The sequence below is a fragment of the Chelonia mydas genome, chromosome 2, assembly GCF_015237465.2.
Source record: "Chelonia mydas isolate rCheMyd1 chromosome 2, rCheMyd1.pri.v2, whole genome shotgun sequence".
NCBI lineage: Eukaryota > Metazoa > Chordata > Testudines > Cheloniidae > Chelonia > Chelonia mydas.
In genome coordinates, this window is record NC_057850.1 from 220,061,355 (window position 1) to 220,089,183 (window position 27,829).

Sequence of the window (27,829 nt, forward strand, 5' to 3'; positions counted from 1 at the left end):
GAAGTATTATGAGAATCTGGATAAAATCACAAGCGTTGGCAACACTGCCATAGTCAAGGAGCAGCAGCCCATTACCGCGCACTGCCCCGCCCTTCTGGTAAAGAATGAGCAATGAAGTCGCTTTTTAAATCAAGTCGCACGTCAGACTGCAGGCTGCGCATTGCGCCGCGCTATCCCACAGCCCCCCCGCACAGAGAGCGCGCCCAGTGTTCCCCAAGCTGCGCCTGCGTGTGAATAAAGTTTTTGTTTAAAAAAAAACCCCGTCCTCTCGGGCTGTTGGCCGGTACCATTACAGCGGAGGGGTGTTTTCTCCCTTCTGAGCGAGCCAAAGGGGATAATTTCCTAAAATGGGGGTCTAACAGAGCAACAAACCGCGCCGCGTCTCAGCGATTCGCAGTCGCTCACGCCCCGCGGGACGGAAGGGAGAAGCGGTGCTGCAAGTCGTGCGCCCTGCTCCGGGTCCACCCGGAGGATGGTGTGACCCGGGCGCCCCTCCCCACGCCCTGTGGGGCAGCTGTTAGGGACGGGGAACAGCGGACCGTAGCGCGGTAGACATGGCGTATCCTGGGCATCCCGGCGCTGGAGGCGGCTACTACCAGGGCGGGGTAAGCGCGGGCCGGGGCCTGCAGGGCGTTGAGGGGCTGGGACGAGCCTCCCGCCGGGCGCAAAGCCAGGCCCGCCCCGCTTGGCTGTCCGTGCTGCGGGGCGAGAGGAGCCCCCCGGGGGGCTATGGGGGGGGGGTGAGAGGAGACACCCCCCCGCACACACACACCCAGCCTTGTGCGGGGCGGGAGGAGGCTTCCTCCCCCGACACGGGGGCCGTGTCCGGGCTGCAGGTGCCTTGCCGGTGGGTGGGGGTCGGACACGCTTTGCCGGGCCTGGGCCATGTCTGTAGCAGGGAGCTCGGCTTTTCTGACCGGCAGAGTCTGTGCGCCGGCTACGGAGCTGTCGGGGCACGTGCCAGTGCTAAAGCTCAAGTCTCCGTGCAACGTCCACCGCCCCAGCAACAGCACGGCCGTGTCCTGCCTTCTCGGGAGCCGCCCCCCGCTCTTCCGCTGGCGTATGGATCCTGTTCGCAAGCCCTGTGGCTAGGCGGCCTCCACGCCATCGGCACTAGGCGCCCAACTAGTTTAAGATCCTTTTCCCCCCGTTTACCCGCAGCACTGATCTAGACGCTTTCCGTTGCAGTGCCCAGTACCTAGCCCACAGTCCCTAGCAAAAGCGGTGGATTGTGTGAGATTTTGAAGAGCCACCGAGCTTGATCTCTGTGTGTCCCCTCCCTAGATGTAAAATGGTTCAGACTGAACTGGTTCCTAGGCCTGTTGAAAGCATTTGTCTGGTTAGTGTAATCATGTAAACAGTTCTTAGATCAAAAGTAAACTGGTTGAAGTACATGCATTTTACAAGCTTGCGGGGCTTGGGAGAAGAATGAGTCAGAATATTAAATTTCTGTAGGAAGCCTGAGGTGGGTAATGGTTTTGTTTTCCTGTTATAGTTAGGGCTAGAAGGGGATTTTTGCTGCCGCCTCTGGCGGACCAGAAGCTGGCTCCTATCACAGCACATAGTCTCTTCCTTTCCTCTTAGAATAACAAAAGCTGCTGGCTCAGGCAACTGATAGAACTGTAGAAATGGCAAAGACTTTTTCAGTGTGCTGGTGTTAATTGAAGCCATTGAAATCAGTTTTCAGAGTAACAGCCGGGTTAGTCTGTATTTGCAAAAAGAAAAGGAGTACTTGTGGCACCTTAGAGACTAACCAATTTATTTGAGCATAAGCTTTCGTGAGCTACAGCTCACTTCATCGGATGCATACTGTGGAAAGTGTAGAAGATCTTTTTATACACACAAAGCAGGAAAAAATACCTCCCCCCACCCCACTCTCCTGCTGGTAATAGCTTATCTAAAGTGATCACTCTCCTTACAATGTGTATGATAATCAAGTTGGGCCATTTCCAGCACAAATCCAATGAAATCAGTGACAGTGGTAGATGCCTAATACCTCAGAAAACCCGCCTACTTGATTAGAATCCCCTCCCTGCTCCAGCAAATCCAGTTCAAGATATATTCTTCCATCACCCTCAATAGAGGTAATAGCATACTAAACTTATCCTTTGTTAAATAAAACTAATTTAGTTAGAATCAAAGCTCTAGTTAAAACATGAATATTCCTTTTGTGGGTACAAATAACACTCAGCTTCTTTGAAAGGAAGAATGGGCTTGTGCTTTAACAGACAGGAGCATAGGCCCAGGCCTGTACCAGAAATTTTGTCAGTACAGCATTGTTGGTTAGGGAGCGTGGCGGGGTGACATTTCTATACAAGCAAAAGCTCTAGTGTAGACATAGTTTACTGGCATAAAACTGCTTTAGCAGGTATAGCTTACTTTGCTCACCAAGCCTGTATAAACTAAACCAGCAGAAGCATTTGTATTGCTGCTGTAAGCTGTATCTACACTAAGAAGGTGGTGCCAGTATAACTATAGTGGTATTGCTACCCCAATGAAACTTAAGGGTAGACTTGGCGTTAGGTGAGCTGGGTTCAATTTCTGGCTCTAATAGTCTTTCTACATGATCTTTAGCAAACCATTTCACTACTTTGTGCTTCAGTTTCCCATCTGGAAAAGGGCAATACTTTTTTTACAACTTTGTCTTTGTCATTGTAAGCTCTTCCATGCAAGGATTGTCTCTATGTATTTGTACAGTGCCTAGTATACTGGGGCCCACATTTTTAGTAGTGGATTTTATATGTTGCTCTTAAGCAGGGGTTGGCAATAATTTTCGCAGGGGGGGCCACTCCACGAATTTTTGTAAGTCGTCAAGGGCTGCATATTTCTACTATATTAATGGAGGGGGTCGGAGTCTGGGAGAGAGTTAGGGTGCAGGAAGAAACTCCGGGCTGCGGCAGGGGATTGGGGTGCAGGAGGGGGTGCGGGGGGTGGGCTCTGGGAGGGAGTTTCGATGCAGGAAGAGGTGTGAGGTCTGGGAGGGAGTTTGGGTGCAGGAGGGGATTCTGACCTGGGGTGGGGTGCGAGGTGTAGGTTCTGGCCGGGAGGCGTGTACCACAGGTGGCTTCCGGCCAGCGGCGTAGCAGGGCTCAGACAGGTTGCCTGCATGCTGTGGCCCCATGCCGCTCCTGGAGGCGGCTGCTGCTGTCATGTCTCTGCATGCCCATTAGAGAAAAGGGGGGAGCGGGTCTCCATGCGCTGCTTGTGCCTGCAGGCTCCTCCCCGGCATCTCCCATTGGCCGGTTTCTGGCCAATGGGAACTGTGAGGATGGTGCTGGGGCAGCATGTGGCGCTGCCTCCTGCCCCTGCCAGGGGCGCGCAGAGACATGCCAGCAGCGGCCGACCACTTCCGGGAGCAGGGTAGGGGCAATGGCAGGCTGCGTACCTGCCTAAGTTCCCTGCTGCGCTGCAGGACTTTTAGGGGCCCGGAGATTGCGAGGGGGCAGCCAAAGAGCCTGGTGGGCCAGAGGGAAATGTTAGATGGGCTGGATCCAGCCCGTGTGCTGTAGCTTGGCCACCTCTGCTATAAAACAAATTAATACTAATAATTTGTGGTTTCATGTCAGTCAAGCAGGGTGCACTCTTTCAACCTCAAAGCACTAGAGCAAGGGTGGACAAACTACGGCCCTTAGGCCATTTTAAGACAGCCCGCGAACTCCTGCTGGGGAGCAGGGTTGAGCCACAGCATGGCCCCCATCCGGTGCTCCATCTGGGGAACAGGGTCGGGGGGCGCTCCATGTGGCTCCCAGAAGCTGTGGCATGTCCCCGCCCCCCCATGCTCCAGTCGGGGAGCAGGATCGGGGGGCCACTCCACGTGGCTCCCGGAAGCTGTGACATGGCCCCCCTCTGGCTCCTGTGCGCTCCAGTGGCCCCCTCCGGCACTCCAATGGGAGTTGAAGGGGTAGTGCCTGGTGATGGGGCAGCGTGTAGAGCCGCTTGGCCATGCCTCCACGGAGGAGCCGGGAAAAGGACATGCTGCTGCTTCTGGGAGCCACTTGAGGTAAGCGCCGCTCAGAGTCTGGACCCCTGAGCCTCTCACCACGCCCCAACCCCTTTCCCAGCCCTGATCCCTCTCCTACCCTCCAAACCCCTCGATCCCAGCCCGAGCACCCTCCTCTACCCCAAACCCCTCACCCCCAGCCCCACCCCAGAGCCTGCACACCTTCCTGCACCCCAATCCCCTGCCCCATTCCTGATTCCCATCCTGCCCTCCGAACCCCTCGGTCCCAGCCCGGAGCACCCACCTGTACCCCAAACTCCTCATCCCCAGCGCCGGAACCCGCAGCCCCCCTTCGCCTGCACTCCATTCCCCCAGCCTGGAGCCCCTTTCCGCATCCTGAACTCCTCATTTCTGGCCCCAACCTGGAGCCTGCACCCCCAACCAGAGCCGTCACTCCCTCCCGCACCGCAAGCCCAATTTTGTGAGCATTCACGGCCCACCATACAATTTCTATTCCCAGATGTGGCCCTCAGGCCAAAAAGTTTACCCACCCATGCACTAGAGTATAAATTTGACCCCCTAATTTAGGCATATTTGCTATGCAACTGACAGTGCTGGTGGCTGATTCTGAGGAGGTCTGATGAAGTTAGTGGAGATTACATATGGTTTAGAGTTGAATGTGGACAAGACAAAAACTATAGTGGTATGCAAGGATCCTGTGAAAACATGGAAGATTCTAGTGAATAACAGTCATACAGCAAGTGAGAAGTTATTACTACTTTTAGGAAGCATTATTACAGAAGATGGAAGATCTGATACTGAAATCAGCACCAGAATAACAAGAGGAAAGAGACATTCTGGAAGAATATATATCTGAGGAAAAGGGATATAAATCTGAAGACTAAACTCCGACTCTTAAAAACCAACATTTGGTCTGTATTACATTACAGCTGTAAAACATGGACATTCAAACAAAGAAACTACAGTCCTTTGAATTATGGTGTTATAGAAGAATTCTGGAAAATATGGATAGACTATGTAACCAATGAAAACATACTAGAGAACTGAGCAAATGCTAGTGAGAAGACAGACTGAGTTTGCGGTGGGTGATGTGAGTTTGCAGGCACTTCAAGGGAAAGTTGATGGCAGGAGAACAACACAGAAAAAGAAGATCTTTGATGGACAATGTGGTATCCTGTGTGGATCAAAAGAACTAGATTAGCAGAGGATCGTACAACATGGGCTACCATGGTTGCGAACCTCCAGGAATGGAGATGCCATATACGAATAATTTAGGCACTCTGTGCTACTATTAGATCACTGGGCTGACTCAAATGTAAGATTTTATGTAGGCCTGCTTTACGTTGTAGCAAGTATGTACACCAAAGTTGTGTGCTCTCTTTTTAAAGCAGTTATATGTTTTGACAAGGTGTATATAAAAATGACACTCAGAATTGATGTTGAAATGTAAGATTGCAAATATTGTCAACTAAAAGCATTAATTTTATCTTAATCATTTATTTCTTGTTTTAAAGTATGGAGCTGCTCCAGGAGGACCAGTGTTCCATGGGCAGACTCAAGATCCTTTGTATGGTTATTTTGCTGCGGTAGCTGGGCAGGTATGTTTTCCCCCCAAAACAATTTGGTTGAAGTTGACATAAGACAAAAATATTCTCATTGTATTACAACTTAAATATTGGACATCAGTGTTTGCCACAGAGGTGCATGTATAGCAGAATTTCCTAGCATATTGAAACTCTGAATACTGGAAACTGTGTGTGAGGACAAGCTGGGGAATCAAGTCAAATTAGATTAAATACTGTTTGAGTTTATGCTGGCTCACTTTAAAACTATGCACATGGGTGGGAAGGGCCCATCACTTGTAGTGTAAGAATCCAGCCAGAAATGTCAGCTGCATGGATGGCCTCAATAAGAGCCAGGAGAGGTTAGTAAGAGTTAGGCCATTATGTAAGGGGATGGCTTCACTAGGTGTGGGAACATGGGAGTACCAGAACCTGGTGGTATGAACTACCTGGAGTAGCTTGCTGGACAGAGTGAACATAGTATAGGAGAAGGGTGCATTTTTTCTTCAGGTATTTGTATCTTAATTTTTCTATGCTGGGTTTTGACTGCCTATTTATTACTCTAAAGGATTTGGTATACTATAATTTTGTATTTTCTACATAATGTCTTTAAACATCTATATATTCCTGTAAGTAACAATTTCTAATCAATGTTAAAATCTTATTTTAATCAAGTAAGCTCCCTAGAGCTAGAGGTTTTATTGCTGTGATAAAATAGACTTTACATCTTTCTAGTCATTTTTGTCTAATAAATCCTATGTATTGTCCAGTAAACAACTTGTCTGTCCAACTGTTGGTTTATTTGCAAAAACCCATTAATGCAGTTTCAAGGGTGTAATTGTGGAAGACAAGACATTCAGAATTAAGGATCCCAGAGTACTCTTGGTCTCTGCCCCCTTTTCACTATTCTCTTTCAATAATTTAACTTTTTAAAGTGTAATAGTTTCAAAAATACACGGTTACTGAATGAATACATTCTGGCAGCAAAGACAACAAATGAGAATATTAGAACAAACCACATGAAGGTAGTCAAATGAGTACATATCTAAGGAGTCTCCTGATTCATCACGAATCTGGTTCTTCACTGAAATAAAGTAGAGACCTTTAGAAATGTTTCTTACTGAGCTAAAGAAGAATCTGTTATCTACCTGTAGTAGTCCTTGAGATGAATAAACCTGTAAGCAAAGAGTGACTGAATGGATAAAATGAACAGGACTAAAGTATTATCACATGTCCATCCATGAAAATACGTAACAGGCCAAACCCACCTAACTTTTCAAGTCAAATTATTATAGAACCTCAAACTGGCTTGACTGTCCTTTTTCATATGCAGCCTGTTGTCACTCACAATATATTTGTCGCAGGATGAATTTGTACATCTGCAATATCAATTTGAGTTTTTATATAAAATTTATACTGGAAATTATCTTAAAAGGAAAAACGTATGAATGTTAATATCTTAGATATTTAAAATAAAAACTGAAACCACACTAACCTTTTTTTCAGAATCTCTATTCAGTGAATTGAATTTGTCTCTGTGAGAACTATTCACTTTATTACTGCTTGTCTGTAAAGCCCTGTCTAATGTAAAGTTGGACTGTTAAGGTTTTTTTACCTAGAACTTGCCTTATAGCTCTGTTTCCAATTTCCATTCTTTCAGTTCTCCTTCACATTTTCAAGCTGTAAAGATACTGGCTTCTTGTTTTACTTCTTAATTTAAAGAATTTTAAAACGTGATTGACCACTTCTGATTTAATATAATTGAATTTCTTATACTGGAGTTTTCCTATGTTTCTACCATACCTGTAGTGCATATAATGCACTGTTTATAAAGCTGGCCTGAAGACCAAAGATACTAAAAGTTGGGGAGCAGTGTATTGAATTGGTCAAAAGGTACAATTGCCTTTTGTCAGGCCTTGTAAAATTAAATGTCAGCTAGAATAAAGACCACTTATTTACAGGACATATTCAGAGGAGTGTATCTGGAGTTGATAGATAAGCATGTTTTCCCCCCACTAGTCTCTCTTGGAAGTACTATAGTTATAAATTTGAAGACTGTATCCTTTCTCTAATGATTTTATCTGGGTATCATCTGTAGTCAGCAGTTTTTATCGTTCTTTCAGGCTTAAATTAGATATGTACCAGATATACAAAACTCTCAGGAAAATGCTGGGGAAAATTAGATAGGCTTCAAATATAAAACAACTCCTGTTTTAGTACTTAATGCTTCTGGAATCAGTCAAGTCTATTTGCATCTAAAAAACATTTCATCTTAGAATGAGGTTAAATTGCACTTTAGAAATTTTTATGAACTTTAATCGTGGGTGTGAGGAATGTGACATGCAATTCCAACTCCACTTTTGACAGCTCATTGCTTTACCTGACTTGGCAGTTGTTCATAATCTCTAACTGGCCTTGAGAGGGATGCTTTGGAAGGAAATCGTATTCCTAATTGAGCAAATAGGTATTTTTTCTGTTTTATTCCTTTAAAATACTTTACTTTCTGCTTTAATTTGCTCTATTAACAATTTACTGTTCCAAACTGACAGTTCAAAAAAAGTTGATCTAATATCTATCTCGGGAAGTGGGGATATATGTTCTCTGATATAGTTTACTTTGTTTTGTAGAGTCCCATTATAGAATCTAGAATGCAAATCTTTAAACCAGGATTGTCTGTGTTGTCCTCAACAAGCTCATAGCACTTTTAGTTCTATATTATGGTAACTAATCTTATCTCAGGAGTCAGGAAGGAGGGTTGTTTCTCTCCCCCCCCCCTCACATTTTGTAATCTTCGGAATGTTTTTCTCCTTCCTCTGAAACATCAGATTGTACATAACTAGAGATGATGGGATACCAGTTGGGGTGGAGTGGTGCTCTGAGTTGGTACAGCGAATTCTCTGTGCCTTGCTGATGTCTTGCTCATATGTTCAGGGTCAAGCTGATTGCTGGATTTGGGGTGGGGAAGGAATTTTCCCTCCACTCAGATCAGCTAGGACCTTGCTGTTTTTTATGCCTCCACAGCATGGGGCATGGATCTCCTGGTAGGGTCATCTGGATTTATTTCACCCAATGAATTCCCTACTGTCACAGGGGCATTGATGGCACATCAGTATTTCCTGTTCTCTGCTTATGGCATGCAACAGTTCAGTTTTCTGAGGATTAAAGTACTCTAGTTTAACTGAGATCATTGGGTGCAACAGAAGTATTTGGGTGATATTTAAATAACCTGTGATATTCAGGAGGTCAGACTAGATGATCTAGTGGTCCATTCTGGTCTTAAACTATGAATAAAATAATTTGGAGTGAATTTAAATTGAAATTAGTATGCTAGGTAGAACCAGTCTTTTGTATAAGGTTCCATGTGTAGGTTTATCAGTGAACATGGATCTTGAGAGGAACGTTTATCGACATTTACTAATGAAAAGCTAACTTTTCCAAGCCTACTTTTCTGTTTTCAAAAGGATGGACAAATAGATGCTGATGAGCTGCAGAGATGTCTGACCCAGTCGGGCATAGCAGGAGGGTATAAACGTAAGTTGACAATTTAAATAAAAGTATATTTGATTCATATTAGACAATCATTAGTTGTACTGTCTGCATAGTTAAGTTCACATAGTAAGAAGCATTTACATTTGTTTTTGAAAGTAGTCTAACTGCTTCCATACATTCCACTCTGGAGTCTCTTGCACTATGCTGCAAGAACTTAGTCATAGGGAGTAGTTGGCCCCGATAACACTTCTTTACAGAAGGATTTTAGTTTTGCCTTCTCACTTCCTATTGGCTCACCTGGAACTGCTGATGTTTCACCAAATTTAGTTTGTGTTATCCATTAGGCTAGCAGGTACATTACTATGAGATGATTTTTAGGGCTGTCAATTAATTGCAGTTAACTCACACAATTAACTCAAAAAAATTAATCCGTTTTAATTGGCACTGTTAAACAATAGAATACCAATTGAAATTTACTAATATTTTGGATGTTTTTCTACATTTTCATATATATTGTTTTGTGTTGTAATTGAAATCAAAAAGTGTACAAAAACAAAACAATGTAAAACTTCAGAGCCTACAAGTTCACTCAGTCCTCCTTCTTGATCAGCCAATCACTAAGACAAACAAGTTTGTTTACATTTACAGGAGATAATGCTGCCCTCTTCTTAGAATCATAGAAGATTAAGGTTGGAAGAGACTTCAGGAGGTCATCTACTCCAACCCCCTGTTCAAAGCAGGACTATCCCCAACTAACTCCTCCCAGCCAGGGCTTTGTCAAGACAGCCCTTTAAAACCTCTAAGGATGGCGATTCCACCACCTCCCTAGATAACCCATTCCAGTGCTTTACCACCCTCCTAGTGAAATAGTTTTTCATAATATGCAACCTAGACCTCCCCCACTACAACTTGAGATGATTGCTCTTGTTCTGTCATCTGCCACCACTGAGAACAGCCTGGCTCCATCCTCTTTGGAACCCCCCTTCAGGTAGTTGAAGGCTGCTATCAAATCCCCCCTCACTCTTCCCTTCTGCAGACTAAATAAGACCAGTTTCCTCAGCCTCTCCTCATAAGTCATGTTCCCCAGCCCCCTAATGGTTTTCATTGCCCTCTGCTGGACTCTGTCCAATTTGTCCACATCCTTTCTGTAGTGGGGGGCCCAAAACTGGATGCCATACTCCAGATGTGGCCTCACCAGTTTTGAATAGAGGGGAATAATCGCTTCCCTCAGTCTGCTGGCAACGCTCATACTTTTGTAGCTGACATTGCAATGTATTTATGTGCCAGATATGCTAAACGTTTGTTTGCCCCTTTGTGCTTTGGCCACCATTCCAGAGGATATGCTTCTCTGCTGATGACTCTCGTTAACAAAATGTGTTGTTTAAATTTGTGACAGAATTCTCCCTCAAGGATTTCAATGTTCCCTGCTCTGTTTTACCCGCATTCTGCCATATATTTCATGTTATAGCAGTCTCAGATGACCCAGCACATGTGGTTCATTTTAAGAACACTTTCACTGCAGATTTGACAAAATGCAAAGAAGGTACCAATGTGAGATTTCTAAAGATAGCTACAGCACTCGACCCAAGATTTAAGATTCTCAGGTGCCTTCCAAAATCTGATCAGGATGGAGCATGCTTTCAGGAGTCTTAAAAGAGCAACACTTTGATGCAGAAACTACAGAAACTGAACTACCAAAAAAGAAAAATCAATCTTCTGCTGGTGGCATCTGACTCAGATATGAAAATGAACATGTGTCGGTCCACGCTGCTTTGGATTGTTATTGAGTAGAACCAGTCATCAGCATGGATGCATGTCCCTTGGAATGGTGGTTGAAGCATGAAGGGACTTATGAATCTTTAGCACATCTGGCACGTAAATATCTTGAGACACCGGCTATGACACTGCCATGAGAATGCCTGTTCTCACTTTAAGGAGACATTGAAAACAAGAACGGGCAGCATTATCTCCTGCAAATGTAAACAAGTTGGTTTGTCTGAGCGATTGGCTGAACAAGAAGTAGGATTGAGTGGACTTGCAGGCTCTAAAATTTTACATTGTTTTATTTTTGAATGCAGTTTATTTTGTACATATTCTACGTTTGTGAGTTCAGCTTTCATGATAAAGAGATTGCACTACAGTACTTATATCAGGTGAACTGCAAAATACTATTTTATTTTTTTTACAGTGCAAATCAAAAATATAAAATGAGCATTGTACACTTTCAATTCTTTGTTGTAATTGAAATCAATATATTTGAAAATGTAGAAAACATCCAAAATTATTTAAATAAATGGTATTCTATTGTTTAACAGTGCGAGTAATTGCTTGACTGCCCTAATAATTTTGTGAATGTGATATTCCAATGCACAATTAAGATTTATGTTGGACCGGGTGTTGTGGACACCCAGATTCAATAAACGAGAGATCCTTCCACAGAGTCCATTAGAAACCAGCATAAAAGGTCCCCTTGGAGCAGGCCCTTCTATTGAGAAGGTATGAGTTCTCTATTCATCCCTAGGCCCATGGCTCCTTGAGTGTATTTAGTACCAGATTTCCAGAGGATCAATTCAAGGACTTTTTGATACAGTTTCTCTAATTAGTCTGTCACAGAATTCAGGGGTTTAAGTATCTTGTTGATTTTTCACTCTACAGTATTTGGCTGTCTAGGAGATATCTGTCTGTTTCAGATGTTGGGTAAGTTTTAACTCAGAACAGCCACTCTCCAAATATTAATGCTTAGAATTTTGAATTCTAAATGGTAATGTGTAAAAGAATTCATGTTTCAGAAGTGGTCTTTCTGCAACTCAGTTGCAACATCTATTTGACTAGATATTCATCTCTATAAAACCTCCAGTGAAGGAGTTTTACACCTAATCCTGTCATCAGCCGTTTGAGCAGTACCGGTTTTATTGATTACTACATCAAACAGAGGAATTTGATGACCTGGGATGTAACTTTTTAAATATTGATCTTGTCTGCATGATAGTCTTCATACAAAGATAATAGAGGGTTTATACAGCAGAAGCTGACATACCTTCAGTTGAGTTGAGCCCCATGTGTTTACTTAAGCATAGTTAGTAGGTGTAGGGCTGCCAGTTTTGTTGGATGTGTTCCTGGAGGTTTCATTGTATGACATAATCTTTAATTAAAGATTGATCTTTAATTCCTGGAGACTCCAGGACAGTCCTGGAGGGTTCACAACCCTGAGTAGGTGTTCCTACAGAATGAGGAAACTTCTGTAGAATATCCAAAAATTATATTTTGAATTTTTATCCTGAGCAGTAAAGAAATCTGGAGTGAAGGCTACAACTACTACAAATCTGGGTTGATGCTCTTTAGACGCAAAGGTTAAATTTAGACCTTTCTAATCTTAAAGTTCATGCAACTGACTTTTGAAATTTTTAAAACAGATGCACAGATATTTTAATGTGAAGCTGTGTTCTGAAAAGGTACTATAAAAGTAGCAGAGTAGATTCGATTCCATGTTTTCTTCTGTGAGTCCAACTCTAACTTGTACAGTTATAAATAAAGATTTTTCTTGCTGCCTGCTTTGGAAACTTAACTTGATCTGAAAATCAAGGGGTTTTTTTTTTTTTTCCCTCCCCTGCTGCTTGTATCATCACCAGTAATGAAGATTGTGTGGGCCAAATTCTTCCCTCTTTTACACCTGTGCGGCCCCATTTCTCTTAGAACATAAATTCCTAATGAAGTACCAAGTTCTCTTAACTAATCTGACGTGCAATGAGACTAACGGCAAGAGTAGTGTGGATTCTCAAGCAAGCAGGTATAATTCTGAATCCACCAAGAACAGATCTGTTTTGTAAGAATGTGCCATTTTTCAAAGAGTCACTTTGCAGAGTTGACACACATTCATAGTGTCTAAAGCCTTGTACTTACAGTAACAAAACAACTTAAAGCGCAGTTAGAGGCTGGTAATTAGACTGCAAAAACAGCTCTGTGTCAAGCTTTGGAGAAGTTAAAAATAAACTATGTACACAAATGTCTCAGGTTTTTAACTTCTACAATAAACTAATTTGAGAGAGCCTTCATAATTCCATTTTCATCCCTTTATTTTGTAATAAGTCACTCGGAAAACAAGTTTTTCTAGTTCGATAACATCTATAATGTATTAAAATGACCAGTGTTAACACATTTAGGAAAGTGACACCCGCATGCATCTATTGATGTTCACCAAAGAATGCTTATGAGTAGACTTGATGATCCAAGTACCTGAGATATGATGTCCACAAAGTTAAATTTGTGTGTTGAGTGGAGCTGAATTGCTCAGGGCACCAGTAATGGTCTAGATGTGAAAACATTCTGTATCCCAACAGTTTAACTCCAGTCTAGGCTGGTAGCGTTTACTGTTATTACTGTCCTGATCAGACTACCCATTTTGATGTAACCAAAAGCTTAAATGAGTTGAGATTGACTAAAATTTATCTCATTTGAAATTTAAGACTGGATTCCAAAAACAGGCTTAAAATAATAACCTCTTGCACCACCCAACTCATAATATAAGGTTTTTTTCTTTATTTGAATCAGAGTGAGATTGCTAATTGCAAGACTGCAGCTTTCCAGTGGGAGTGATGTCTTATTTCATGTACATAGTATGAAACCAAACTGAGAAATCAGTAATTCATATTTACTGCTACTAATCTATTTTTTCCCCCTCATTTAAACAGCTTTCAACCTAGAGACGTGCAGGCTCATGATTTCTATGCTGGATGTATCCTTTGTCATATGTACTACATAAATATTACAAAAGGAAACTGCTAAAAGAACATTACAGTTGCAAAATCAGGCACTCCTATGTTAAGAAATACCAGAATTAGTTTGCACAGGCAACCTTAATTCTGCCCCTTGTATTTATGCATTTTGATATCGTCTTCAATTCCATAATACTTTTTTCCACAGAACCCTGTCTCATTCATTGAGAAAAGAAGACTGGGTGGGAGGGGGAACCTGGTATCAAAAATCAAGTATGTTAAGGGAAGGGCTGTTATAAAGAGGATGGTAATAAATTTTTCTCCATGTCTGAAAGTAGGACACATAGTAGTGGGATTAATCTGCAGCAAGGGAAATTTAGGTTAGCTATTAGGAAAAACTTTCAAACTATAAGGGTAAACTGGAAATTTATAGGCTTTTGGTCTGAAAAATTTCAGACCAAATGGTTAAAGATTGGTAAAGTTATAAGTAACTGAAAACAGTGTGTTATAATGGAAAGTGTCTGGCAACCTTAATATGTGGTGCTATCAGGCCTGCCTGTAATTGCATTAACATGAAAGCTCTGATGGCTTGAAGTGCTTTTTAAAAACACACTGGTTAATCTTTATATTGTAGGCAGAATGAGTTGCTAGTTATGTCATTTAAGTAGAAAGTCTCCATGGAAGAGTATCCAAGGTAGTACAGCTCTAACACACAACTGGAATTGGAAGGATTAGCTACAGTAGAACCCCTATTTTATGAACATTGATCTTATGAAAGACGTGTTATATTAATCTTTTCTTTTGCTGGCCAAGTCCTTTTTCTGCCACAGAATGTGACTTCAGTTCTTCAGCCAGCATTCAAGTGGCTGCACATGTTTGACAAGTTTGCAGTTCGCTCAAAAAAAAAAATTGCATACTGTATACACTGGTTATGAACGATTAACTTATGCATTATACCTATGTAATTCTGAGATGTTTGATATTAAGAACTGAGTACCCAATTGATAAAATAGGGGTTCTACTATATTCATTTATAAAGTGTCTCTGCACTGATGTGATTAATTGGTACTCACTGCACTGATAGATCACTTGATATTTAGCATACCAATAGTAGACTCTTGTGAGTGACAGAATTGAGAACACAAAGCGTAAAAAAAAGCCTTCATTTTCTAACTCAAAATGCCAAAGGAATGGAAAGGGAAAAATACAAGAGGAGAGTTGGTTTCTTTTGTACACTATTGGAACTATAACCGCTATGCCAAATGCTTTGCTGCAAGACATTATCAGAAATAAAATAAGAAGCATTAGGACATGTAGGCTCACCACTAACAAAATATTTTGATGATGAGCTCCACTATAGTTCTCTGGTCCACTACCTTTAGAGTCTGCACGGATGCAAAAACTATTAACTTTTATATCTATCCGCACCCATATCACCTATCTTGCTGTTAAAGCCCCGTGCAGATACAAAAATTTGGATCCGCATGCAGTCCGCAAAGATCATAAACAATACAACCACATTCGCAGATATAAAGCAGATATCCATGGATTTGCAGGGCTCTAACTACCTTAACTTTCTTATTTTACTCTTAGTACCTGACCTGCAAAGCAAATCTTATTTTTATGATATCAAATACTAGTATATGCACAAGCCTTTATTTTATTGCTTGCTTTTCTGATGTTTGGACAAAGCTACAGCTGCACTCTAATGATGGAAAATGCAAGGAGGCAGTACAGCACCAGAGAGGAAATGCTGTATTTATTTTTCAGATGGATGGAGGAGTACCTTTGGCTTTCTGATTGCTGACTTTTGGCCAAAAGTATTCTGTCTACCTGAGCTCTGGGATAGTTTTTTGCTCTAGAGGAAGGTAACACTAGCACAATGAATTTTTTTAAGATATCTTTTATTTCCCAAACTTAAGTAAATAAATTTCAATCCTGCATGACTGAATATAGATCCTCATTGAGGAATATTTAGCACTTGTTTGGAAATTAAACAGTTTTTCCTTAGCCATGATTCAGAGGGATATGTCTGGTACATTGGGATTCAATGAATTTAAAGAGCTCTGGGCTGTGTTGAATGGGTGGAGACAACACTTCATAAATTTTGACAGTGACAGAAGTGGTACAGTGGATCCTCAAGAGCTGCAGAAAGCCTTGACAACTATGGGTAAATTGTGAAACTTCCCTATTACTGGCTGTTGAAATTTCTCCTGCTTCTAATATCATGACTTGGTGGGATTTCCCAACATAATAATGTTTTGCATTAACTGGCACACAACAAATCTTCCCATAAAAATTGCCTTGGATCACTGTAACTTGGCTGTCATTTCACTATTTTTCCTGACTTTTTCAATTAGGATTTAGGTTGAGCCCACAGGCAGTGACTGCAGTCGCAAAACGATACAGCACCCATGGGAAGATTACATTTGATGATTACATTGCCTGCTGTGTAAAACTCAGAGCTCTCACTGGTATGTTATAGAGAAGTATCTGGTAATACATTTTTATTTTATGAAATCAGGTTAATCTAAGGTGTCTCAGAAAACTTTAAGCTCTTAATCCCAGGAGTTGGCTCTTCCTACAGCAGTCAGAGCTGATACCGTATGTTATAATTGAAGTTCTCCCACTTGTCCTCTTCTGAAAGGGCTTAATCGCTTCAGGGAAAGCAACTTTTATACCACATCACAAACATAGCAATAGTTATAAAGATTGTTTGTTAGCCAGACCAGAAGTCTCTCCGACTATTCATTACCATAAAAGTGTATGGAAAAATTCCAAACTGTTGCTTTGAAAGACTGAGGTTAAGAACCTAAGGAATTACCATCTTGGGAGTTTCAACAGTAGTATGAATCGCTTCCTGTCTGAGCTCAACTATTGTCTTCCCCAACTCTTTCCTTATTTCTTCTATTTTCTGTTTGTTCTCTTGTCATTCGCCCCCTTAACTTCTTGCTGTCACCCTTTCTCCAGAACCCTCTCCATTGCTCTCTTCAGCTCTTTCTCCTTCTTGCTCCTGCCCTGTAAGAACGCTGCTCCTAATGCTTCCTCCAGTAGTGAATAGTGCACTTACGAGAGGGCCACAGCCTACTCTGCTGAACCAGTGTTCACAGTAGAAGGTGTAGAGTGTTAATTATTTGGCAGCATCAAAGCTCTTCTGCATTAGCAAGAGACCTATTAATCCTCACAAAACCAGTCTCCAGGTCTTTGCTGAAAAGAAAAACTGGCCTTTGGACAAACTGGCACATGAAAACCTTGTGCCAACTGAGCAGTACTTAAAAGCCACAAATTTGAAGTAGACTACAGGAGAGAGAGATTGTTTTTGCATATGCTGCTTAGTAATAAAGTAGTGGTCGATTTTAATCCGAAGGATAGCATCTAAATATTTAATGTTTTGATAGTGCTTCCATTGATTCCAGTAATACACAATTCTTTATATATATTTGCAGACAGTTTTCGAAGAAGGGATACATCCCAGCAGGGTGTTGTGAATTTCCAGTATGATGATGTAAGTGCACCTAAGACACTTGTTTACGCCATCCTAGCTACAATTGTAATGAAAGAAAAAGTACTTAGAACTGGAGCCAAAAAATCATTTTGCTAAAGACTATTACAAGTGGCACCCTTATTTCCTATCTTAGCTGAGAGCCCAAGGATAGAATAGGTATTGAGAAAGTTGTCTCTTCCCATCCGCTCTTCCCTCCTAACCAATTGTGGAGGGAAAAAAATGGTGGTGCATACTCATCACTCCTCCCTCAGACAGTAGGTGTTCTAGATCTTCAGAATATTGTGTGCTTTCTGGGCTGGGATCCAGGTATAGTTAGGTTTCTGTTTCACTCCTCCGGGTTGGCTTGGCTTCCCCTCAGTGAAGCTCTCATGCCCTCAAACTTTTTTAGCTCCCCCCACCCCCTTCCTTTGGAGGGGGACTCTGATGCTCTGGTAGCCTCCTTGGGTGTGGCTCCCTGATTGTGTCTTGTTTGGCTGAAGACAGTTTGTGGAAAATGGAGTTGATGGCAATGGGTATATGTGGAGAGCATTTCAAACAACAGAGTGGTCGGGGGACGAGACTATTTCTGTTCCACTGCACGTGGTTAATATGGATGCCTGTTTTCTTTCAGTTCATACAGTGTGTTATGAGCATCTAATTGAAGAGGAAGGAAGATGTGGATGGGCATGATTAACATTCCACTTTGTGTTTTGCTTTGCACCTAAATTTATCATGGCAATGTAACTAAATATTGGTATTTGCATATTTTATAATGATGCTGCTTTGTGATTTTTTTTTTTAGTTTTGATAAATACAAATGAACAAAGGATGTTTTTAAAATGAAAGATCAGCTCTCATCCTTAACCTTATTTTTTTTAATTTTGCATATACTTGTAAATCACCTTTTTATGTATAACTTAAATGATTATGTAAATCGTAAGACTTTCTGTAGTGTTTACACTTCCCCCTCTCATGAGCTACTAAAAACATTCATCACAGTGCAGCTTGTCTTATTTCCTGTCCTACATAGTAGCATGGAGCCATGGTGGTGGTTTTGTTCCTTGACAGTACTGCATAGAACAGTCAACATAATAGGGTAATGATCATGCTAGAAAGCAAGATGGAAAATTGGGAAACTACAGTTAATCTGTAACCTGATTTCTTCAGGATGGACTCCGCCCATTTTGCCATGGATGGCAAGTTGCACATCCACGCGCAGAGGCCATTTGAAGAACTTCTTTTCCCATCCGGTGATCTTGTAGTGGGCTGCTCTCGTTGCCTTAAGAAAACTAACTGTTCAGTTTGTGCCACTTCAAAATAATATTGGTTTATATCTTCTATACATATATGCAGTTATTCACAGAATTAGGTTTATATTTCCCATAACTGTACCTTCAGCTCCCACCTTTGCAAGCAAAAATACTTCAGCTTATGGAGGCTTAAATTCATGTTTCCTAGCTTAAAGGGCTCTTTACCTTAAAGTAAATTTAGGCCTTCTTTAAATGACAAATAACCCAAAAGGCACAAACCCAGTTTCTATAAAATTCTTTGCAGCCCAAGAAGGCTCCCATCTCCTCAGTCACCTGCCTAAAGAATCTTGGTGCTTTCCAGAAGCTTCTGTGGCTGGCTCTATTGTTCGCCTGGCTTATTTTAGTTTTCTTTTTATTAAAACAGCTGTTACTTTAATTAGTAGTAAAATCTCATTTTTGTGTTCAAAAGGGTTGATGGTTATGAAACAGTTGATGCTTTTAACAAGGAAATTAAATAGCCTGGAAAAATTATTCCAAGCTAATATAAGGATATTAAAGCGCTGCTTCTCTAATTTTTAGTGAGTGCTTATCTAATGTTCTTGTTAAGTGCTAAACTGTTTAATTAAAACAGGCACTTTTAACAAGAAAGTAAGATGTTTCAGTCCTTAGCTTTTACTAAGTCAAAATCAAACCGGTTTGCTTTGTAAAAAAAATTAAACTGAAGTTTTTTCAGAATGCCTGATCTGTGGGAAATGTTGAAATGTTCACTTTTTCATCTAAACCTGAACAAGTATTTTTCAAAGTTTTTAGAGTTCCCACCAGCTCTAAAGAAGCAAACAAGCCAACACCCACTCCTTGGCCAAGAATATAGTTAGTTTCTTTCTGGTAGCATAAAAACAAACTTTTCCTGCCAAAGCAGATAATGTATTTTTTCCTTTCCCAACACAATCATTTGTTTCTGCTTAAAATATTTAACCTCTTCAAGGCAAGCTTTTTAAATACTTTTGACATGGTCATAACAAGTACTCTTTATGTAATGCTGTTGTGCACAATGTGTTAGGTCTGTGTTTATCACACATTGGGAACCAGAACTGTAATCTTCTGCATTATTATAAAGGAGCACTTTTTAAATCCATGTAACTTAGACCAACAAATTCCATACAGGAGCTCTAAGTTTGTGGTAAAAACTTGGAAACGTGATCCAGTTACATCCAATCCACTAGGATAGATGCAGAATTCAAGGCCAGAAGGGACCTTCAGATCTAGTATGACCTCCTATGTGTGTCAGGCTGTCAGCACCACCTCTCCACCACCCTCAGATTAAACACAGCAGCTGAAATTAGACAAAAGTATTGCAGCCCACAGGAGACTAAATTATTATGTATCACATGCTGAGAACAGGGAAATGCTACACCCACAAAATGAGGAACATGACTCCTCCTTGCCCCTCCCCCCAGTCACAGCCAATTTGACCTGAAGGAAAATTTCTTCCTGACCCCTCATATGGCAATCAGTTAGATCCTGAGCATAAGAGCAAGAACTGATCAGCCATGTACAAGAGAAAGAGACTGCTTGATGCCATGTCAGAGCCCTGGCCCACCTCCATCTGTGGCCATTTTTGATGCTTTCAGAGGAAAGAGATAAAAAAAAACAAACTCAAAAAACCCTAGAGTACGGGGGGTGGGGAGGGGAAATCTTTTCCTGATCCCTTCTGGCCAACCAGCTGAAAACCTGATGTATGAGCTTGTAGCACCATAAGATATAAACCAGACGTGAGCCTCAGGACTGCTGCTGACCCATCCCATCACCTGCAACCCTGTCATACACTTGCACTCATAAAATTGTCCTCTCTTAAGAACTGTGCCAGAACTTAAGTCCCCTGATGGTTTGAAACTCTTCTAATTTCCACCCTGAATTTGTTTGTGGCCACTTTAAACCTATTTGGTGTTGTCCCTTTACTTAAATAGCTCTTCACCCTCTCTGATATTTACCTCCTGATAAATGTATAGAGCACAATCAAATCCACCCTAAAATCATCTTTCTTGAACATGCGTGACCAAAATTGTACACAGTATTCCAGATGAGGTCGCAGCAGAGCCTTGTACAGTGGCATTAATACTTCTCTGTTTCTACTGGAAATGTCTCACCTGATGTACCCTAGGATTGAATCAGTCAAATCACATTGCTGGCTCATAGTCATCCTGTAATCAACCTACACACTCAGATCTCTCTCCACCTCTGTCACTTCCAACTGATGAACCCCCAGCTTATGACAGACATTATTAGACCCAAATTCATGACCTTGCATGTAGTACTATTGATTCCATCCCAGTTCTGTCACTCCACTATTTATGGTCATCTAGATGTTCCTAATTTACTGTATTCATCTGTGGCAAGAAAGTCCCATTCATGTAGTCATAAATAGTTTTGTGCCAAAAAAGGAAACTTATCTCTGTTTTCCCTTAAACTAACAGATATTGAGTCCTAGAGTAAAAAAGTCTTGTCTCAGGAATTGTAGTGGGACATTAACAGGGCAAGGAGCAAGCTATTGCTGTCAAGTAACTCTGGCCTTGGCTACACTTGTGAGTTACAGCGCAATAAAGCCGCCCAGAGCGCTGTACATCACTCGCCGTCCACACTGGCAAGGCACGTACAGCGCTATGTCTCTGTGGCTACAGCGCGGCCGTACTCCCCCTGCCCGAGAGGAAGAAAGTTTGTTGCGCCACCGCGGGTGTGCTGCAGCGCCAGTGTGGCCGCCCAATGCGCTCTGATTGGCCTCCAGAAGTATTCCTGAGTATCCCACAATGCCTGTTCTAGCCACTCTGGTCATCAGTTCAAACTCTACTGCCCTGGCCTCAGGTGACTAACTGTCAGACCCGCCCTTTAAATTCTCTGGGAATTTTGAAAATTCCCTTCCTGTTTGCTCATCCAGGCGTGGAGTGCTCTCAGTGAATCCTTCCAGGTGACCATGCCTCCACGCACCAGGCGAGCACCAGTATGGAGCAATGGTGAGGTGCTGGACCTCATCAGTGTTTGGGGGTGAGGAAGCTGTGCGGCCCCAGCTGCGCTCTAGCCATAGGAATTACGATATCTTCGGGCAGATATCAACGGGCATGAGGGAAAGGGGCCATGACCGGGATGCTCTGTAGTTCAGGGTTAAAGTGAAGGAGCTGCAAAGCCTGCGAGGCAAACGGCCTCTCGGGTGCTCCCCCCAGGACCTGCCGATTCTACAAAGAGCTGGACGCGATACTTGGGGGCGACCCAACCTGCACTCCGAGCACCACCATGGACACTTCAGAGCAGGAGGAGGAGGAGGAAAGCGGGAGTGAGGGTGCTGGGGTGGGGGGAAACACCCCAGAATCCCTAGATGCATGCAGCCAGGAGCTCTTCTCGAGCCAGGAGGAAGGTAGCCAGTCGCAGCGGCCGGTACTTGGTGGAGGACAAACAGAAGAGCAGTTTCCCGGTAAGTGGCTTTTTTTCGGGAAGGAATTTTTTCGGTGCAGGCTCTCTGGGCTAGGAGGGTTAGGGCTGCATGCATGCCTAGATGCGGAATAGCACATTGATGTAGTCTATCACATTGCAGTAATCAGCCTCAGTAATCTTTTCTAAAGTCTCATCCGGAACGTGGGCAATGCGCTTGCACAGGTTTATTGGGAGAGCCACTGTGGTCCTTGTCCCAGTTAGGCTAATGTGTCCGTGCCACTGTGCCGCGAGGGGTGGGGGGACCATTGCTGCACACAGGCAAGCTGCATATGGGCCAGGGCAGAAGCTGCATTGCAATAGAAGACCCTCCCTTGCTTCCCAGGTCACCCTCAGCAGTGAGATATCTTCCAGGATGAACTCCTGTGGAAAATGTGGGGACAGTGTTCAGTATAGGTGCCCCTGCAGCTGCTGGTTCTCCCCAGAGGACAGTACAGCCGTGAAACAATCAGTCCCCCTTGACCCTGTGCTTACTCACCATTTTGGGGCTCCCGGGGGTTATGTGCGTTTGCTTTGGGATGGGAAAATTATGCTATTGTGTAGACTGTGTGCCCCCTCCTTAAGTTCGGGGGGATCATTACTCTGTCTGGTATAAACAATGCTGCCTCTGTTAAGTGTTGCATTTTGCCTTTACAGATGCAACCTTGCGATCTCAGCCATCCGTGTTATCACCGGCTGAGAGACTACAAAGACTCAGGAAGAGGCCATGAAAAAGCAAAGAAGACATGCTGCAAGAAATGATGCAGCAATCTCTTAAAGAGAATCAAAAAGCGCAGGAGTGGAGGGAGAGCGAACGCAGGATCCGCCAGGAAAACGCAGTGCCCCGGCGGCAAAGCACGGAGCTCCGGCAGCAAAGCACGGATCGGCTGATAAGCTTCATGGAGTGCCACGCAGACTCTATCCAAGCGCTCGTAGCCATGAAGGTGGAGCACTACCGCGCCTGCCCCCCGCAGCCATTGTCCCAAAACTCTTTCCCTTGTGCCCCCATGTCACCTCCAACCCACTTTCCCCAACATCCGGGTTTATCGCCACCAGCTGCCTCCAACACCTGTAGCTTCACCACCCAGCCCTGAAAACTACGACCCTCGCCCACTGCACTCAACCCCCTTCCTGATTTATAGCCATCCTGAAGTGCAGCACTCTTTGCACAGCACTCCAGACAGGAAGGCTGAGTATGAGAACAGGACATACGCAAATCTATGATTGAACCGTTCCCCACCCCATCCCCTTGCCCTTTCTGTTTCCCAAGCAGTTGTGTTTCTTTTCAATAAATGGATTTTTTGGCTTTGAAAACATTCTTTATTATTGCATAAAGTAAAAGATACCTTAGCCCAGGAAAGAAACAGGCACGGCAAGTCAGAACCACTGCACTTCACTCCCGTGCAGGGCACCAGACATTACTGGTGGTTTTCAGCCTCAAATTGCTCCCTCAAGGCATCCCTAATCCTTGCAGCCCCGCGCTGGGCCCCTCTAATAGCCCTGCTCTCTGGTTGTGCAAATTCAGCCTCCAGGTGTTGAACCTCGGAGGTCCATGCCTGAGTGAAGATTTCACCCTTCCCTTCGCAAACATTATGGAGGGTACAGCACGCGGATATAACCGCAGGGATGCTGTGTTCAGCCAAGTCCAGCTTCCCATACAGAGATCACCATCGTCCCTTTAAATGGCCAAAAGCACACTCCACAGTCATTCGGCACCTACTCAGCCTGTAGTTGAACCGTGCCTTACTGCTGTCAAGGCTCCCTCTGTAGGGTTTCATGAGCCATGGCATTAACAGGTAAGCAGGGTCTCCAAGGATCACAGTGGGCATTTCGACTTCTCGTACTGTGATCTTCCGCTCTGGGAAAAAAGTCCCGGCCTGCAGCTTCCTGAACAGGGCAGTGTTCCGAAAGATGCGTGAAATATAGAGAAATACCCAGTCCGATTAACGTACTCGGAGGCTAGGTGCGGTGGTGCCAGAATAGGAATATGCGTCCCATCTATCGCCCCTTCACAGTTAGGGAAACCCATTTGTGCAAAGCCATCCACAATGCCCTGCGCGTTACCCAGAGTCACGGTTCTTCTGAGCAAGCTGCGATTAATGGCCCTGCAAACTTGCATCAACACGAGTCCAACGGTCGACTTTCCCACTCCAAACTGGTTCGCAACCGATCGGTAGCTGTCTGGAGTTGCCAGCTTCCAGATGGCAATAGCCACCCGCTTCTCCACCATCATGGCAACTCTCAATCTCTTGTCCTTGCACCGCAGGGTGGGCGCGAGCTCCTCACACAGTCCCATGAAAGTGGCTTTTCTTATCCGAAAGTTCTGCAGCCACTGCTCGTCATCCCAGACTTGCATGACGATGTGATTTCCACCACTCAGTTCTAGTTTCCCGAGCCCAAAAGTGCCGTTCCACAGTGGTGAGCATGTCCGTGAATGCCACAAGCAACCTCGTGTTGTACTCGTTACGCAAATCGATATCATCATCGGACTCCTCACTGTCACTTTGGATCTTAAGGAATAGGTCGACTGCCAAACATGACGTGCCGGCGAGACTCGTTAGCGTACTCCTCAGCAGTTCGGGCTCCATTTCCCACAGACCGAAACGGAACACAGATCACGCTGCACAGAAACTGTTGAAAGATGGCGCCAAATGTGGACGGAAACACAGGGATTGCTGGGATGCGAAGCGATGCATCACGGGGCGTTGGGACAGGACCCAGAATGCCCTGCGCCCCACACCCCCTTCCTATAACCCACAACGCCAAAATGGGAAGAGGTGCTCTGTGGGATACCTGTCCATAATGCACCGCTCCCAATGCCGCTGGAAGTGCCGCAAATGTGGCCATGATAGTGCGCTGGCAACTGCCAATGTGGACAGACTGCAGCGCTTTCCCTATTCAGCTGTACAAAGGCGGGTTTAACTCACAGCGCTGTACATCTGCAAGTGTAGCCAAGGCCTCTGTGTTGTAAGAGTCAATAGAGATCAGGTAATCATTATGAATATGGCTGTTATTTCTGTGTTGTGTGGTTTATGCCTACAGCATTTTGGCCTATATAAAATAAGTTGTGGTTAGTCTATTTTTCTTTATGGAGAAACATTTTTCTGGCAAGCAGCTTGTGCAGACAGCCCGTGGGAAGAGAAACTAAAACTAGGCTCTTATCTCTTCAGATAGTTCCTCTTGCACACATCTGGGGCATGCTAGGAAGTCATTGTGTGAGAGGCTTGCCCTGCTATTTACCATGCTGCATCTATAGTGTTGTTTAAAAGTATTTGGAGTCCACTGTGGTAAACTGGGTATCTCTGCTGAATGTTGAGTGTTCTTATTTAAGAGGCCTTTTAATAAAAGGTATCTATATATGAATTTTAAAAAATGCATACACACCACAGCCTTATTCATTGAAAGTCACTTTACTGATGTTACAATATGTCAGTAACATTGAAAACCACAGGCATTTGTATTAAATACTCTCATAGAAGTGGTTATTACGATGTTAATAAAACTGTGCAAGAATTTAGAACCCCAAATTACAATGAGTTTATTTTATAAAAGCAATGTTTTGTTTAGCTATAGGAAAGCCAGTTTCACTCACTTGAACAGCCCAATGCCTCTAACGTTTGTCAAAAATATCACACTCAAAGCTGCAATGATAAAATGTGCAGCATTTCTTGTTGGTGTTTGTCAAAATCTGATGTTTCTGTAATGTAGTGTAAGAATTAGGAGGGTTTCAGGTAGCAAAGACAATGATTTGCAAAGTGATTGTTTATGTCCAGTTTAGCCAGTCCCCAATGGTGAAACCAAGTACTTGTCCACTATGAATGTTTTACTTAAGGGGGTAGCTTCAGAAATTAATAGATCTTTTTATAGCAACACACAATAAAAATACTAGCACAAAACAAAGCTGGCAGACTCTACTGATATGTACAATGCTAAAAGCTTTTCTGAACGTGGTCATATTGTAAATAGTATTTTCTCCTGCAGTTTAAACAGTCCATAATTTGCTATTTTGGAAAAATAACATTTTGCATCTATGCAATGATTGTAATAAAAAATGAAAAGTACAATATTCTATATAAAACACTAAGTACTGAAACATTTTTTACCCATAAGAAAAAAACAGGTCATATACTCATAGTTTGAACCTACACTAGATTATTCCCTAGCATAAAATACAAAGGTAGTGAGCAGAAATCCTTCTGCTATTACAATATGATATATTAGCACTTACTGTATTACAGCCTTACAGTATTGTATGTTTATCTGCTAGCACCACTATACTTGAAGGTCAGTCAGGCAAATTTACAGGCGTTTCTAACCTGCTTGTAAAAAAATACTCAGCATGCTAAAGCTTGAATACAGTCTTAAGGCCTTGTGTAAGTTTTTAAAAAGAAAACATTTTAAAGTCATAATAATACAGAGAAACAGAAATAAATTGGTGTCTTGGTTTTGAACTCCTGTAACTAACACCAGCATTAAAAATGTTACCAGCTGAATTCATACCCCACTCTGACTCCTGAGTCACTCAGCCCTCCCTCCGCAGAGTGTGCTTTTTAGTTGCCTTGTTCTTTGTATTTCCCCTAATCCTCATTTCTCTCTGAATCCCATGGCAATTCAGGTCTGTCTATACTGCAGAAAAGTTCAGACTGGTTCCACTAAAGTGACTTTAAAACTGATGGAAGCTGTGGTTTAGATCTGGTTTCGAAGTTAACAAAGCCTGACTGGCTTAGCTGAATTGGTTTTAAAACCAAGTATAAAGTTTGCCCAGTGTAAGACAGGCCCTTAAAACCCCAACACAGTACAGCATTACTATTTCCTGCCATGGTTTCCAGCACTTGTTCCTGTTACCTGCTTTAAGCAACACAGTTGTGGACTTTTCCCAAATGGTTGTTGAAAACTGTTCTGGAGGCTCAGACTCTATCCCATGGGCCTGAGAAATACTTTTAAAAAGTTATGTGCTATCCACACAGGCTGACAGCAACAGTCACACGAGTCTGGCCAGCAATCCCATATTGCCCAATAGAGGGGATAATGCATGGAAGCTATGCACACTATGGGGCATCACCAGCATGTGAGACAATGCATGCTAGGATGTCCTATGGCACACATGGATGGAGGAGCCAAACCTGTAAGGAGGTGTTGGTTAAAATGTCCTATAGTTTTTACAATTTACATGCAGGAATGTCTGTCCAAAAACTATGCTCAGCCGACCAAGCAACAAACTGGTTACATATTTGGTTAGAAATTGTAGTGTAGAAGGTCCTACACCAGCAAATGTGGCTATTTCTGGCCTTGATGTTGAAAACAGTTGTTGCACTGGTGTAGATAGGCTCAGGTGAGTTAAATTAACACCAATGGAGATGGGAGGGGAAGGAAAAGGCTTGATATCTAATCTGTCGTCAAAGTTCTCTCTTTTTTTAATTGTAGCCATGCTCTAAAGGCCCATTATTTTATAATCACCCAAGACAGTAAAATGTACTGTATACATGGGGCCTACATACATCAACTTAGCAGGTTCAAAGTCTCAGACACCAAGGAGAAAACTGTTAGTCATTTAGAAGTATCTGTACTTAAAGAAACATGTCCAGAAAAATCTCATGAGACTTAAGGTTAAATTCACAACATATTTATACACAGACACACTGTATAATTAAAGAATTGAAACTTTTTTAACTAGCTGTGCTTACTTGTTTGCATATAATACTAATGTGCAAATTAGCAATCAGACATTTCTGATACACTGTATGAATTTGTACATCAGAAACTGTAGCATGGGTTCCTTATGATGTTACCTCCTCCTTGTTGATAGCTTGATTCTCAGCACATCCAGCATCAGCAGGTAAGCTGTGGCATGAAGAATTTAATACACAGAAGAGCAAAAGCATGGTGCAAAGTTTCTATTTGAATGCAGTATC

At 42.8% G+C, this 27,829-nt stretch overlaps 2 protein-coding genes across 5 annotated transcripts in view; one reads left to right on the top strand and one right to left on the bottom strand.

Annotated features, from left to right (window-relative positions):
• Positions 1-278: 278 nt before the first annotated feature.
• SRI (sorcin) lies at positions 279-18,206 on the top strand. Of its 2 annotated transcripts, XM_027829017.3 has the most exons (9): positions 297-605; positions 5,476-5,559; positions 8,985-9,054; positions 11,668-11,709; positions 13,701-13,744; positions 15,747-15,894; positions 16,085-16,198; positions 17,171-17,229; positions 17,840-18,206. In XM_027829017.3, the coding sequence occupies exons 1-9, from the start codon at positions 555-557 to the stop codon at positions 17,864-17,866; spliced, it is 639 nt and encodes a 212-aa protein (XP_027684818.1). In that variant the 5' UTR covers positions 297-554; the 3' UTR covers positions 17,867-18,206. The 2 variants fall into 2 exon arrangements, with proteins under 2 accessions (XP_007066784.1, XP_027684818.1); XM_007066722.4 differs by lacking the exon at positions 11,668-11,709 and having other exon boundaries at positions 279-605.
• The window catches only part of ADAM22 (ADAM metallopeptidase domain 22), a 210,642-nt gene continuing 200,900 nt past the window's right edge, over positions 18,088-27,829 (bottom strand). For all 3 annotated transcript variants that reach the window (XM_043541248.1, XM_043541253.1, XM_043541252.1), the window contains one exon: positions 18,088-27,758. In XM_043541248.1, coding sequence (XP_043397183.1) covers positions 27,747-27,758 — 12 coding nt within the window. In that variant the 3' untranslated portion in view covers positions 18,088-27,746. The remainder of the gene's footprint in view (positions 27,759-27,829) is intronic.